Here is a 16,351-nt window from a genome sequence, read left to right as displayed (position 1 = left end):
GTCTGCTACAGCAATGATTAAGCATTGTGTACTTAGAGTTAGTTTATACGGTATAGTTAGGGGTTAGACTTTTCGCTTTAAACCGAAAAAAATCTATAAAAGTACGCCAATATTCCGTTTTAGGCATTGGCGTTTAATCAAGAAAGCTCGGTATTCTTTAATATACACGCCCCACCTTCTTGGCTATCGAAGGCAGTTGCACAGTTGCAGTCAGACAGAAAAATAAAAGCAACAGATTAGGGAGCGCAGTTGTGTGTCTTAAGGCGTTACTCCGCTACTTTACACGCCTCAGCGAACCGGCGGGTTCCCGCACTCAAATTGACGGGTCGTTGTGCCGACAGTCATAAATAGAGACCGGATTTTAGGCAAATGCCTATTTTTTTCAACGCTTCGTAGGCGCACCATTTTTACATATGAGCACGAATTAGGTGTTGACAATATGTTTAATACTCTTTTTATAGTGCCTATAAATGCCTATTTTGGGTGTCAGTGCCTATAATGCCTATTTCCGACGTCGGTGCCTAAAAAAGCCCTATTTTACAGAAAAGGGGCCTGAAATACGCTGTGGTTTTGCTGTCAGATTTTGTTCGTTTTGGAATCCATTTCGGCTTTGAGTAGAACCCACACGTGGCAACATTAGATGACCTCGTCAGTTGGCTGTGGTGAACACTGCACCTTCGCCGGCTGTGTACACTATACCAACCACGTCAGCCGAATATATCGAAGCAGCCTTTTTCCTATTTTCTGAAATTTTGTCGTGGCAGCTTGTTGATGACTTTGGCTGTTAACGTGGTAGTTGACCAGATGGCACCACATTTCGGAAATTATACGGAGTAAGTTATAGGTTCGTCCAAATAATTCCCAGTTGGTTCCAATTGAAACCAACTGTAAAATGTTCTATAAACCTGCTGGAAACAGTTTAACTGATTAAAATTTCCACCTGGGTAACATGCCTTATTTTCGTTCCTTGTGCCTCAGCCGCATGCCATCTTCATCAAATGGCATTTGGCGGTAATCTTGGTGGAGCAGGCCACACTAGACAGCTGGCAGTCGTGCGCGCATACGAAAACGCATTCGCGCACTCAGACCATAGAGCAAATGACTCAAACAAAAAATGGCTTCTAATAATCGCACCTTGCTTAAGGTCCCAAATAATTCCTGCTGTGTTGTTGATTTATTTTACGGCAGATATTGCGCGCTGAAGTTTGGAACTATGTGCACTTTTTATAAAGTTTATAGTGCCTATTTTTCTCCGTTAGGTGCCTAAAATGCAATTTTAGCCGCCTAATTATGGCGCCTAAAACGTGTTTTTAGTGCCTAAAAATCCAGCCTCTAGTCATAAAGCAGCCAAAGCTCAGACGCTGTTAGCTCAATCATCTCTTTAGCTATTTTGTTAGGACTGGTCTTGCAGCTCCCTCCTTCCCCCCTTCTTCCTTCCCAACCGGTGCTGTTCGAGTCGGTTTATTTGAAAACAAATGCTGTAAACTGCAGAACCGGCGGTTAACCGACTCCGAAAAGTTAGAGCCTGGAAGGTCGCTTCCTTCCCGCGAGGCCTAGCGTACACGTGGACTCCTCCGGTTAGGTGAGGGACATAAAATGTGGAACTTCAGCAGCACGCCGTATGGTGAGGATGTTGGAGAGACAGCAAGACGGTTGCCACTGGTCTTTTTAATGGGTGATTTCTGCTGTAACTATGCGTAAACGGCTTCGTGGAATGTACGCAGTGCTTGCGAGCAAGCAACACCGTGGGCACCGGCGTTCTACAAGTAAGGTGGCTTTTTGGCGCCAAAAGGATAGACTCGACTCTGCTGTTTGTGGAGTGGCAGAGAGAACGGACAGCTGGGGTCAAGTTTCGTTTAGGCGCCGGTCCGAAGAACGAGGAGCTGCTACCCTTTGCGCTAGTTAGGTATGCTCAGGCTGACAGGGTTTCGTGAGGAGGGAGCTCTGCCCTAAAGTTCTTGATAGCTTTCCATTGTAGCGATCTCCTCGGTGGATTTGCAGATAAATATAATTAAATTCGGCTGTGCATTGTCCTTGTTGACCGCCATCAGTCAGTAAAGGCAGTTTCTTAGTTAAGTAGGCTCCTTCGCTGCTCGTAAGGAGACTATCGCGAAGCCATACATAGGCGGCACGAAAAAGTGTCGTGCTCTCACTACCTCGACGATTAAGCGACAGTTCCGTCGCTCTCGCGAATGTGCAGACCAAGCGAGACCCGACCTCTTGCTCTACCTAGTGCAGCAACACAACATTAGCATGGCAAGCTAGGTTTTAGAACTCAACTTCCACTTGCCTTTGTGTCTTACGGTCATTTCCATTCCTTTTTTTCCTCCTACAAGTACGGCTCTAAGTACGACCATTTTTGCGCTAATTACTGGTGAATTGAATGATCGGCCTGACAAAAAGGTCAAGAGAAATTCTAGGTGACTTTTCATCGCACAGGAGTACCATGTTACATAATCGGAAAAAAACAAACGGTGACCCGTCTTTAGAAGATAATATTCGCCAAAAAAAAACGACGACTGCATTGTGAAATAAACGCCAAAAAAAGTATGCCGAATTTTCAAACAATAAAAAATGAAAAGTCCAACCCTTGTCTACAGTTTAATGATTTATCTTCCTTACATTTATTCTTGCTGCCTTTTTTCGATCTGTTGGATAGCTTCCCCTTGTTTTGAGCCATTATACAACGAGGCTGCTTGTGTAAATCCTTTTTGCCCCCTCGAGTTTCGTTCCTACCTGTTATAGCTGCATTCGCTCCACTTATTTCTTACACGTGCCGGGTGCCCTACTTAACGCATTATGTAAGGGGGCCGCGCATGATGCCAAGAAAAAAAACAATGAAGTCCAGAATGAAGAGACAAACACTACTCCTGAAGCATGATTTGCGCATGCAAGAAAGACGTAATAGTTAGTTTGTATGGCTAAGCTTAGCCGCTCAGCGCAGTTATCAGCGAAAGCTGTTATAACTTTGGTTGAACCATTTCGAATAACCTGCCTTCCCCGCGTTCTTCTCTTTTTCTTCCCTGGCGTACTTGCCCTCCCCGCAAACGTGGGCAGAGGAATTTTTCTCTCTATTTTGCCACCTGCCATGGTTTGCAGGTTAAGGCCATTGAATCCGCCATTTTTCACACGCTGCTCTGAGTACGCGCGCCTCTTCTACTAGTCGTGTTACCTTCTTGTCCGTGTCTTTTTGTGCGCAGTAGCCCCTTTTATTTACCATGATTGACCGACTTGCCCAACAACGTACGATCTTTTATTCTAACTCAACTGTTTAAAAATAAAACCGCCAACTCCTACTGCGCATGCGCAGTTCGTGTTAGTGACAGCCGCATGCGACAGATGGCAGCAGTTGTCATGCACACGCTTGACATTTCGCTACCGCAGCTGGCTCCTCGTGGAACCAGAGCACGTCTGCGTCTCCTATGTCAGTTTGTTTTCAACCAGTAGCAGACGAATTTTCGCCATTGAGTAGAGGGCGCCACATCTTGTGAAAAAAGGCTAATTCCATGTATTTTAGTTAAATTAAAATAATTGAAACTCAATTAGCTTAAAGTAAATTAATTCACACAGTAATTAAGGTCATACGGCTCACGCTGTAGATTCCACGGAACAGTGTAGGGGGCGCTTTATAGCTAAGCCAAACCTATAGCAGCTTTCGCCGTAAAAAGCAACTACTCCGACAAAGCGAAAAAGAAAACAAATAAAAAATCACCGATTTTGTTAGTTTGGAACGCAGTTAATGCAGAGATCTGTGTAAGGTGAGTTCTCCTTTTCGGCCGCCGCAGGGCAGAGGTACCTACTGAGCGGCGCCTACAGCGGTGGAACCTGTCTCTGGAGGAGCTCCTCGCAGACCCCATGGGGGCCCACGAATTCGAGCAGTACCTGCGCACCGAGTACAGCCACGAGAACATCCTCTTCTGGAAGGCCGTCCAGGACCTGCGCCACGGATCGCAGCAAGAGGTGCCTCGCAAGGTGGCCGCCATCTACGAGTGAGTCCCCCCTCCCTCCCTCCTCTTACAAAGCGTGTCTCTTTAGGCCTAACAACAGTTCGATGTAAGCTATACGATCGAGTACGAGTGCGAAGCTATGAAGTGCCAGAAAGGCAACGCGACGCTCACTGCCCCGCATTCGGGACAAGCGCTTCTAGTTCTTTTGGCTGCCACCATGAGGCGCATGGCATTGAACATTCAAAAATTGAAGGGGGCAATTAAGCTCCTTAAGGGTATAAGGCGACAGCGTAGTGGGCTAATTCCCACATATGCAGAAGGTCGTTCTCTAATTTACATTCGTAGACCGCTGGGAGAACTGGTACCACTCCTGGCGCCGTGGTGCAGTGGTTAAGCGATGCGCCACTGCCCTGCGATGGCAGGTGCTCCCAGAAGGTGGGCCCTGTGTGACCCAGGCTGCTCTTCCCTAGCGACGAATCAACAGATTAACTGCCGCCTGCCACTGTGGTCAGTTTGCTCTCTCCGGTGGACAGGTTGTGATGACGCCGTAAGGTCACGTGACCTAGAATGCCCACCTCTTTCCTATAGTTGCTCTCCGGGGACGGAGAGCATGACCGTGATTTTTCGCTCACAACGCCGACACCGGATTTTTTGGTGAACGGAGTTTTTAAGGTTATCGCGTTACAATAGCGCTTTGATGTCATCCGTGACGTAAGAAAGAAACAGAATGACCGAATAGCTGCATAACAGAACGTGATGGGCCGATAGGCTTAGTGACACTGGCTCGGTGCTGTCTCGAATTCCTGATCATGGCTGTGCTGTCTGGTTTATGCCGTACCTTCATCGGCATCGCCGACAGGACCACCGAATTCCTGTGGTAGTAAGGGCTACTAAACCTCCGCAGACTTGTGCAAAAAAAAAATATGCCGTCTAGGAGATCGGTTCATCTCTCGGAAGCAAGGGCTTTACGGCTGTTCAAGTGTTTCTGTGCGTAATCTGTGATTTTCTTGTTCCTTGTCGATTCGCACTGCTATAAAAGTAATGCTAAATCAGTTACCTAAGAATCATTACCTGCATGCAGACTCTAGTGGGCGTGGCGTTTGAAGGTTGCAGCTCTTGCGCAGTATAGCACACACAGGACGTGGACAAAGGAACAAGGAGGCGCCAACACTGGCATGCTCTTGCAACTGCAGTCACTACGGGCAGTGGAGAAAGTGACGTTGAGACCCTTGAAGAGCACAAATGAACTAACTGGGCACTAAGCAATGATAGAAATGAAATACATCCACGTGTACCAAAGAAAATAGGCCTTTGTGACATTTCCCACCTATTAGAAATTACAGTTGCTGGTACGTTCGAATGTTCCTGTGTAATTCCTGTTTAATTACGGGCTCGGGCTTTCCCAAAAGAACGGGCCGGACCCAGGCTTTGGCTTATGGGGCCCGGACTTGTCTCGGGCTTTCAGTCACGGGCTTGGGCCGAACTTATGGTCGTACATAATTTGTGTCGAACCTGTAGCTGATACCTCACTATTAAGGGCAGTTCAGGCATTCTGGCTTCAAGTCTAGGGGCTCAGTCAAAACAAAAAGGTAAAGGATCTGGGTAAGCTAAAATGTAATTGCTAATTTCTTTGTTGTTTTATGCCTGCTTGCTTTTTTCTGAGCAGTGAGATTAAAAAACTTCTATAGGCATCCTGACCCTTGAGTCAAAAGTTTTTGGAATAGGGAAACTTCGAGACCACGGGGGTTGTTCCTTGAGAGGAAAGGAGAGAGTTTGGCAAACTTTGCGCATGGTCACCCATACTGAGAAGTTCAAATAGGCCTTAAATTCCCACGCTCGGCCACGCTGCTGGATGAAAGAAAACCATCCTTTGCTGGCACTTCTCTCCAGTTGAATATCTGGCGCGGGAAACAGCTCTCACAGGCTATTGAGCGCTGAGGCAAGGAATCCGTCTACTCCTGACGCTGCAGGCAAACAGAATTCCAGGGTACGATATCAAACACTATACTCAGTCCACCCTCGGCCTAAAATGTCCGGCCAATTCAATGAACACCATTGAATATTGTATAGAGGACGCGACATATCAAGGCTCGGGCGCGTCACCTTTCCCTGGTGTCCTCTATAATACAAAACTGTCCGTTTTTATCCAAAATCGCTCTCTTTCCCATCTTTCTTCCATTTGGTGAGTTCTGTTCTTTTGTTCATTTCCTGGTGCAGAGACCTTGATTGTAGTTCTGGTAACTTATTTTTGTCTCAGCTAACCTAGCCCACCCTAAGTAACTCAACCAGGCCTAGAACTAAATCTAGGTTGTTGTTGCAAGCCGGTTCAAGTTAGTAGCAGGTAGAGATGCAAGATTTCCGTAAATGTGGAAACATCGGGATTATACTCAAAATAAGAATATGCAAGTAATTTATATCCAGATAGGTCCGAAGTTTCACACCGGAAAGACTTTTCTCATGCATTCCTGTTCACATATAAGCAACAGCCTATAGCGTATCCACAGTTAGTAGCGAAGCGAGTATAGGTAGTGAGGCTAAGAAGGCACATGAGGAGCAAGGCTGTAAAGGCGCGAGAAGTAGACACTGCATGCTTATCTGAACTGACTCTATGCGATGGTGTTTATTTATTTATTTCGTGTGCCCTCAGGGCCAGAGGCATTATTGGGGGGATTATTGTTTCAAGGATCGCGCCTGGTTACAGTTTCTCCGTAAGCCAATCTGGTGAAGTTGTGGGATCCTGGAGTACTCCAACTTAAGAGAGATTGGCGCTAAGGAAAACGTAAGGGTTTCCATAAACATTTAATACTGAGCCAGCGTTTGCAGTTCTATCCGTCCTCAGAAATGTAAGTACAATGTTCACAGCGACGAGCTCACTGAAGATTTTCCAAAACACCCTTGAAAGAGTGCTGATGTTTGGAGAAATTCTCCTACGCTTGATAAAGGCAATGACGCCAGCCTTAGAAAAGAAAGTTTTAGACACTCTATACAGTGTCTATAGACTTCTGTGTACAAATCTATAGACTGTCTATAGACAAATTCTTGAGAACAGTCTGCAGGCAATACAAATGCCATAGACAGTCTATAGACAACCTATAGATTTATGACCATACACTTTTAGTATACTTTCGTCTATAGACGATGAATAGACAACAAACGATATCAATAAGATGTCAATAGAGTCAATAAGAAGTCTATAGACTGTCTATAGACCATTTTTATAAGGGCAGACTTGTGTGAGCCTGGTGACGTCATCTGAATGCTCCGTCCGCGCAGGGAGTTCCTGTGCAGGGGCGCCCCGTGTGAGGTGAACCTGGACAGCGAGACGCTGGAGCGCACACAGCAGGAAGCGAACGAGCGTCCCACGCGGTTCAGCCTGGACGCCGCCCAGCACCACGTGTTCGCACTCATGAAGAAGGACACGTACACGCGCTTCACCCGCTCCGAGCACTTCCGGCGCCTGATGGCCAAGGCGCAGGCCATGCAGCAGTCGCAGGGCCAGCGAAAGAGGTACGCGACAGCACAGCCATTGCTGCGATAGTGCTCCGTTTTTGCCAAAAGTAACCGAGGGAAGCGGTGGTCGGCCACTGCTGCGATAGTCTTTAGCCAAAAGTATCCGCGGGCAGTTTACAGCCGCGCAGCGAAGCACTTATGGCAGCCCTTAAGCTCTGAATGGATGGATGGAAACAACTTTATTACACCAAAAAAAAATCTTCCAGGGTGGTCCCCTACAGGTCCAGGAGTCCACGGGCTTGCTCTTCACGTAAAGCCCGATCCACCAGCCATTTCTGGCCGGCGGGCTGAGCGGTCCGTAAAGCAGCCTCCCAGGAAGAATGAGTGGGATTGGGGATGTGGGGTACTGCCTTTGGGGAAGGACATTCCCAAAGGTAGTGGAAAAGTGTGGATCTGGGCACGCAACAGGTGGTACAATCAGGAGGAAAGGTGGGGTGAAAGCATGAGAGACGGTGGGGGGAAATAAAACAGCCTGTCTGTAATTGTCGCCATGTGGCGCTGGATGAGGGCGACAAGGTATTGTGGGGTGGTGGCAGTGTCATGCTGCTGCCCTGAATGTGTGTAAGGTAAGGTGAACCCTTGTTGAAATGAACGGCGGCGCAACAAGGACACTAACAAGAGAGGGGACACCACGTGCGCATGGGGTGTCCACCACCACGTGCGCATGTGGTGTCCCCTGTCTTGTTAGTGTCCTTGTTGCGCCGCCGTTCATTTCATCATCCACCAACTCGCCCCTCGGGCCATTCTTCTGAACCCTTGTCTCACGTTTTGGCACCTTTCTGTCTTTATGGTTGCCGTAAAAGCTCCGTTATGGGGTTGAGAAGAAAAAACCTGTTTGCTCAGTTACTTTTGGTAAAGGGGATACGTGTTTCCCTTCCGATTATTTTCAATTTTTTTTCGACTTCGCGATTGACTGTACCAAGGCCACGACCCCACCATCACTGGGCTTGAGTCAGCGACGGTGAAAGAAAAAGAAAAAAAGCGTAGCAAGGAGAGAAGGAAAAAGAGTTATATGAAGTCGAAAGGGAATCAGCGTATCTCAAAAGACTGAGTGGTGCCGCCTATTTATTGAGCAGATAAGTTGGGGTAGCTTATCGTTCCGCTCAAGGTCATAGAGGCCGCTCTGGCAAAGACACTATTGCTCTAGCAATCAGCGATTGTTATGGTTCATACGTATACCACTACTTATAGAGAACTGAACTGCACGGCATGACGTGTTAGGATCGGTATTAAAAAGCTTAACAGGAGTTATGCTTTTCACACGGCAGCGGGATATTTTAGTGTACGAAAAATTAGAAGCCTGGATAGTGTCACGCGGAAGTCCTGCAGTCTGGTAGTACAAAATTTCAGAAATGGTTTCGCGATTACTTGACAACGTGGGGTCAGTGGGTGGCTTGCATCACGTCGAAAAGCTTACTGACCGCTGACTTGCCGGAGAATTGTATTCTGAGAACACGTGGCTAGAATCCCGTCACCGTATGCAAAACATAGCTTGGCGATGCAGCAGAAGGAAATTACAAGGCGAACTCGTTCAAAGAGGCTGGCTTGCTCAGGCTGAGTGTTCTGACGTTACATATTCTCCTTGATTTTCACACTTCCACACCTCAGTGCCCAAACTGTCCACGCACATATGCAGACATAGAAGAACACTGCCTTACACAGTGCCACGCAGCCTTCCAGTCCCCCGCCTATCCTTTCCCGTCACCCCCATCGTGGCCCATCTGGCTTGCCTCCCGGGACCTGAACCTGCAACGCGCCCTCGTCGCCTTGGCCCAGGACCTATTGAACGCCTAGCAGAAAGGCTGTTAATAAAAAATGGCTGTGGCTTAGCTTGGTTAAGCCCGGTAATTGCGAAAGCAATATCCCTAGCTACGCCATGGTTCAGCTGGTAGTGTAGCTGGCGGTGGTGCTTGTGGCTAGACTTGTGGTGATGCATCGGTTATACAATCCAATCCAATCTAATGCACTGCAATCCAATCCAATTCAATGCAATTTAATCCAATGCAATGCAATGCAATGCAATCCACAGCAGCTACCAAGCGCGGCCTCGCCTCGTGACGGCACAAGTTGGGCCCCTGGTTTTTGCGGCAGATAGTGTGACGTCATAGCAGAGGTCAAGCTAAAGGTCAATGGTAGCTACCGCGGCTTCGCCACGCGAGGAGCTGAAAGTGAAAGTAGTATTGCTTTCGCAATAAAAGTGTCACACCACCACCTTGACTTTCGTCCCCAGAGTGGATTGAAATTCACGAGGTCTCATGCGGCGCTGTGGCTGCGGCGCAGATTCTTCCACTTCGGCTCGAGCACCAAGAAGAAGTCGTCCGTCTGCGGTCCGCTGGTTGGCGCACTGCCCGCCAACTTCGGCGGTGGCGGCGCCACCGGCAACTCTCTGGTCAACGTGGGCGCCTCGACGAGTGCGGCCGCGGGCGGAGGGGGCGGCGCCATGATGGTCTCCGGCATCACAACGTCGGCGACCTCGCCCTCGGCGACGGCTCGGGCCCCGTCGGGTCGGCCGCTGTCCGGGAGCACGGTGGACCTGCGGAACGCCTCCGAGCGACGCGATGACGTGGCCGGGGCCGGCGTCGGCGTGGCGGGCGGCTTCAGCGGCCGCCATTCGCACTCGACGAGCGACCTGCACAAGCTGGAGGCGCCCTCGTGCTCGCCGCACGGACACGTCGTGGCCAGGTGAAAGGGAGCCCGGAGAAGACCGGTGCACGTAACTCCTGCGGCTGCCGGGTACGCGTGGCTGCTCTTCGCTGGCGATGGCGGCCATGCGTATGAAGGCGTCGGGAGATCTTGTTTTTTAAGGCGAAAGCCTTTAATGGCTCATACTGTCGTCCGTCCGTTAACAAAGCGGGTCACACGCGTTTAACTCGGGAACTAAAAAGAAATAGAAGAAAACCAATGATTGCTTCAGATAGCGGAGGAAAAAAATGAACCTAGAAGCCAAGTTTGATGACTGTAGATTAATTAGTTAATTAATTATAGCAAAAATGTCGAAATTGCGTCGAAATAGCGCGTACGTCGGTATGGCTACGGGAACGGTGTGACGTCACATCCACCGGAAGTCGTCACGGCATAGTGAAAATTGCCACAAAATGGTCGGAAAAACGTTGGATTTGTGTCAAATTAGATAAAAAATGTGTAATTAAGCGTACTTAACACTTAAGATCTCCGAAAGATGTATAATTTGGGTAGCGATATAGCCACGGAAAACGCTGTGACGGCACATCCACCGGAGGTCGTCACGGCATGTGCCCTCGCCTTTCCCTCTCAACACTTTAGTTGCCAAAGTGTCCCTTGCAATTTTTTGTAACGGGGCACTATCATCATCAGTATAATCATCACCGGCTAATTTATGCTCTCTCCAGTACAAAGGCTGGTCCCAGAGACCTCAGAATACCCCTGTCGCACGTCTTCCCCGCAAACTCCCTAATCTCAGCACTCCATCTGGCATCCTTCCTATCTATTCCATTCCTGTAGCAGAACACCCTTCACCCACTTAGCGAATTACCTTCACTTTCCAGGTCCACTTCCTCTTACTAATGCCGCTCTACGGTCAAGTCCCAAAAGCGCATGCGTGCGTTGTGACGGGCGCGACTTGTTGCTATTCAAGACGTTCCCAGAAGCCTTGTTTGGTGAACTACATAAATTAGCTCAGGAAAGGAGCAGAACTTATAATGGGCTGCAAGTCCTTTCGACGTGGGACTGCAATGGCTGTTTGTTTTTTGGTCTAAGGTTGTTGTTTTTTTCGACTATTACAACTACCGTTACTTAGGGTGGCTTCCGTCTCTAAAACGGCAGGAGCAGGTCAGTACGCCACCGAACACCAACATGTAATACGATAATGTTTGTGCCTCGCAAAGACACTATATCGGTCACTGTTAACATAAAACTGCACACCCGTAAAAGTAAGATGCTACACCAGAGCATAGGCCAAGTTTCTCAACTAAACCTACATAATAGGATGGGAAGGCTGTAAAAACAAAGGTGGAGGGGAGGTTAAAGTGTGCGTAAAGTATTTTAATATACTTTGTAATTCATTCTTGGATTACAAAGACCTCTTCTCATTGTCTTGCCTCTAGTTCTAATAGTAGATTATTCGAGGATGCCAGCTAAGCCTAGCCGCATTTATTCGTTCTTGCTGTGGGTTCAAGCACCTCTAACATTTGCCGTAAGAGTGGTGTACGGCACGGCTTGCTCTTCATTTAAAATTAAAACTAAGAAAAAAAGTTCACATAAAGGTAAAAGTAATGAGCAACCTGCTGTTAAGTTTAATTTTACGTTACATCATGCTCGAATGGCTTAAAAACACTGAGTCTTATTAGTAAGAAACACAAGGAGCTCAGCGGCAGATTCGAGGACACTCATTCGCCGATTAAAGGAGCATGTTATAAGTTCTGCGCCCTCACGAGGCAGATCCCAGCACAGGAAGTATTTTACGGACCCTGAGTTCAATGCATTCGGAGACTATAACAAAAGTCACTTCTGTCCTGTTAAGCTCCCCATCATGCGATCCCTCTCTATTTACAACATATGGCCTCATTTTGTTTCTCCGCAGGTTCTCGTGGGGCTCTCAAGAACCAATGGACGAGGACGCAGACTCGAGCACCCTGAAGGTACCTCGCTGGAGCCACAGAGCCAGCGATCCAGAAGCGCTGCTACCACAGCTCGGCCTGCAGTTAGACAACTGGGATCCTTCGACTCTGCGCAAGAGCGACATCCAAGAGGCATCGACGACACAGCCTGAAACGACAGAGGCCTGCGAAACAAACAAGTAAAACGAAAGGAAAAAAAAAGAAATTGCCGCCGCCGAACTGTCTTGCGCATAGTGCCGCCGGAGCCGAAACGTCCTCGTCCGCGAGCAATCATCAAGACTGCTCCCCCCTGTTCTTCGCTGCCACCGCTGTGTGCCGTAATGTGCTTCTTCGGCCAGTGACGTCATTGAGATCGCAGATCGACGTCGACAACTCTGGCGCTTGTTGACGGTGTGTACGATGACGTGGGTGATGACGATGACTGTGGGGGGCGTGGTGCGGAGACGCGCCTCCTTCCACGCGCGCTCTTCACCCGTGACAGATGTTATAGTGTCCTTGTTTTTTCCATTCCTGTTCATTGCTTATAGGGTGCTTCAATGTGGCTCTGCTTCCGCTTGTCGCGTGATTCGACGCGCTTCGATTCGTTTAACGAGGCGTAAAAGAAAAAGCGAGCAAAAACAGAGCGCACGCGCAAACTTAAACTATGTGAGATGATTAAGATGAGAGATGATTCCGTTCGGTTGGTGACGACGGGGTTAAAGGGGATACGGTGGCGTTACAAACTACTAAGCGCGAAGCTATCCTACAGCTAAAGAAGCAACTCTTGCCAATGTCCTAAGATGACTTCGTAGGAAGTCCACGAGAAACAAAAAGGAAAAAGAACTGTAAACGGTGGTATATTTCCCCAACGGGGCAATGTACAGTTTTGGTCAAAGGTCTTAAGGCCAAAGACTTTTCGCTTCAGCCGCAAAACAGAGCCATAACGGCACTAATACAGATCGAGTGACCTCGAAATGCTAGCAGGAGGTATCTTCTTGTGGCAGAAAAGCTTCCTGTTTGACGTGTGTATTGAATGATTCGCTACACGGAGCATTGTAAGAACATTCATTTCGCAGCAGCTGAACGCTGTGGCCTTAAGACTTTTGACCAAGACTGTACCTGGCAAATGTCTGCAAGCCAGTTGTAAGTGTACAGAACAGGAATGAGGGCGCGCTTGCTGTATGAAATAGACGAACGTCGAGGGAAAGCGTTTCGAAAAGGCAACAGCCGACGTCTGTCGCATGATTTGGGGCAAATAGCAGACGAAAATGTCACGAAAGCGCTTGGATCTGATACTTCGAGCAGCATAACTACGGAAGAATGAAAGGACGCTCTGAGACCTGAAGATTACTCAAAGTTGTAGTCGACGCACTGCTTCGTTCTTTCGCTTTCGCCGAGCGATTTACGGGTGTACGAGACTTTCGCTTGGTAGAGTGCAGACTCCATTGAAGCTGTGCTGCCGGTTTGCACAGCTATCCACTGCGCTGCATTCGAATCTCGGCTGCAACGAAAGCTGCGCAAAAGCTACCACGTTGATCCAAATTGACCTGACCGACCTGTGTGATCACAGCCGGTGAGGAATGTCCGAGCGCGGTCTTTGACGTCGACCCTCATAATGGCGTCAAGTAATATTTAAAAAAAAAACACTTTCGCTTGCTGTTGTAACTGCATGAAAATGAAACATCGCAAAGTTCCTTAAAGAGATTTGGAGTCTTCCTGCCAGAATTCAGTGGCAGCGTCATCCAAACAAACAGTAAGGTGCACTCTTAGTCGAAAGTCTATGAGACAGCTGCTGTGCTTCTTTCTGTATTTATTCAAAAGTTTACTCACTACTCTCAGTTCTTTAATGATGATAAGAACTCGAGCAAGTTCTGGGCGTGTCTAGAAAACTATTTCGGTGGTTTTCTCTACTTCATAATTATATACATTTCTGCCTACATTTTTCGTTATACAGAATGAAAAACCGAAAGCACACACTTGAGGGACATTGCATTGAAGACCCCTTTACTTAAATTACGTTAGCACAAAATTAATCAGCGTACTAAGTTAAACTAAACTGAAAACATCAGAATCATATAAGCACTCAGGCGAAGAGGTAGAACTCTCAGGTGCTACATTGCAGAGCTTGTAGCTCTATGACAAAGGAAATAACTTCATAGTTTTTATATATTCATGTGCTGAATTACAAAACCATGACGGAGATGAGTTATCAACACCACAGCAGCAAAGAAAGCACAGTGTCTGTACTTGAACTTTTGACTAGGAGTGCACGTGGTGACGTCACGTCACGCAACTTCCATCCTGCCACTCGCGTTAGCGTGGACTGTGGTTCGCGGCCAAACGTTGTCGCAGGGCAATGTCACGCCGTCGCGCGTCAGCTCAGACTCAAGTAACGTCTTCTGCCGCCTCGTAGACTTCTCGCCATAATATGTAAAGTACAATATATTTGTTGGCCAGGCGTAGGTATTTCGCGCAGTGTGTCAGCTGTACCTAGCGAACTGTTTTAGCTGCGACAGAGAAGTACGCGGGCGCTTTGAATGTTGCGGTTGTTTCTGTGTAGCCAGGGCACACTGTTAAGACTCTCACAATGCATAGTTTCGTTTTTTCACGAGGCAGGTTGAGCAATCAGCTTCTTCAGGGAAACCCGCAAGGCTGCATGGGTAGTTAGCAGAGACACGGCCGCTGGGACATAGCGAGGCCATGGGGTTCTTTTCCTGCTTCATCTAGCGTCCACCAACACGGCGTACAGTCTCTGGAAGAAGTAAAGAATACACTGCACGGTCTCGCAGTCGGACCGGACACTGAAGTGTCGCTATGGTGCAGAAATTTCCGGCAACATAATCACAAGTCCAATCTCACCAGTAGCTGGCAACAACTTCAACTCGAACGTTAATGTGTTTAGAAGCTTCCATGGCAGTCCTGGGCACTGCGACGTCACAAGGGGTAGAAAGAACTGTGTCCTTTTTGAATATCAATGCCTCGATAGCTCCAATAGTTTATGCAGAACACCAAACACACAACGCATCACCAGATTCACCATCAACTGCAGTGTGCTCTTTACTTCTGACAATGTCCATGTGCTATAAAGTACTGCATTTCACTCGAAAAGCCGAGTTCTGTCCATAAAAGCGGGTCTACGCGGGTCAACAGACATAACTGACAGGGAAAGTCATAAATCGTATTTAGCACGAGTTTCAGCAAACCCAGTACTCAGAAAGGGGGGTTGGGAAGGGTATCGATGCTTTTTTTTTTAGAAAGACGTTACTGTACGTGCCGATCTTCAAGCAATGCTCTAGAGATCCATTCTAGTAACTGTACACATTTTGAGTGGCACCTGTTACGCCGTTACGTAACGTAAGAGAAAAAAAAGGGCGCGAAAGACGTCTCAAAAGTAGATAAATTCCACTAGTGACGAACGTTGAGGCACCCTTTATAGGCTGGCGATAAAAAAAAAACAACCGAAGAGTAAACAGTAAGAGAGACCATGTGATATTTTCTAGGTATTTTAGGATTCTAGCGTTGAAAAAGTTTATTTGAAAACAACGTGTTTTTTCTGAACATATTTACACACACACGTACACACACGCACACACAAATACACCAAGGCTTACAACAGCCAAACTAGAAACAAGTGATGTCTAGTTCATCATCCGGGTCTTCTTTCCGAGCCCTACCACCGGCGCAGTAAGCTACAGAAAACACACACAAAGGAGGTATAGTGTGAGGAGTTACAAGATACGCATGTATAAAGTGTTCGCTGATGTCTATTTTTGTTTTACTAAACGGAGTGTGTTCAGTGACATAGAGGAAGATGTTCAACTCTTGCTTGCTTCGTGGGTTCGGAGGCCGGGCAAGTGATGTGATATGATGAATGGCGGAGGAGTGCTCCGTTCGAAGCGGGCACGCCAGAAAGAAATGGTTTGGCTTCGATTGGGGCTGAGGAATGCACTCGGTGTGAACTCGGTGCAAAGGCTACATCACCCTCCAGAAGCATTTAGACCGCAAGGTTACCTTGACGTTGTTGCAAAACACCGGCTGTTTATTCCTGTTTATTTTTTATTTCTTTTCCTCTTGATGTACTCTCAACATCTGAGCATGCACCTTAGGCTTGGTTTTCTTATTTGTGCCGCGTACTTGTTTGCCTGCCCTTCCTGGAATTTGACAAGACATTCGGTGTCAAGTCAAATTAAATTTGCTCGAATTCTTATAGGCGGCTTATCGAAATAAACTAAGTGAGTGTTATAAGTGGAGGGAGCCAGTTACACGCCATGGTTTAGCATCTCACTTAAACTGGTCGGGAGACGGATCTTCTGCCGAGAT

At 47.6% G+C, this 16,351-nt stretch overlaps 1 protein-coding gene across 3 annotated transcripts in view; it reads left to right on the top strand.

Annotated features, from left to right (window-relative positions):
* The window catches only part of LOC149348366 (regulator of G protein signaling 7-like), a 38,379-nt gene extending 22,028 nt beyond the window's left edge, over positions 1-16,351 (top strand). For 2 of the 3 annotated variants that reach the window (XM_089588084.1, XM_089588083.1), the window contains exons 12-15: positions 3,786-3,989; positions 7,221-7,454; positions 9,738-10,139; positions 12,016-16,351. In XM_089588084.1, coding sequence (XP_089444210.1) covers positions 3,786-3,989; positions 7,221-7,454; positions 9,738-10,139; positions 12,016-12,235 — 1,060 coding nt within the window. In that variant the 3' untranslated portion in view covers positions 12,236-16,351. Of the gene's footprint in view, positions 1-3,785; positions 3,990-7,220; positions 7,455-9,737; positions 10,191-12,015 lie in introns of all 3 variants that reach the window. The other variant, XM_089588085.1, reaches the window with a different exon arrangement.

This window comes from Amblyomma mixtum, chromosome 4, assembly GCF_055824585.1.
Source record: "Amblyomma mixtum isolate Tamu chromosome 4, ASM5582458v1, whole genome shotgun sequence".
Lineage (NCBI taxonomy): Eukaryota > Metazoa > Arthropoda > Arachnida > Ixodida > Ixodidae > Amblyomma > Amblyomma mixtum.
Note: the sequence above shows the minus strand (reverse complement) of the source record. Positions and strands in the feature narration are given on the sequence as shown.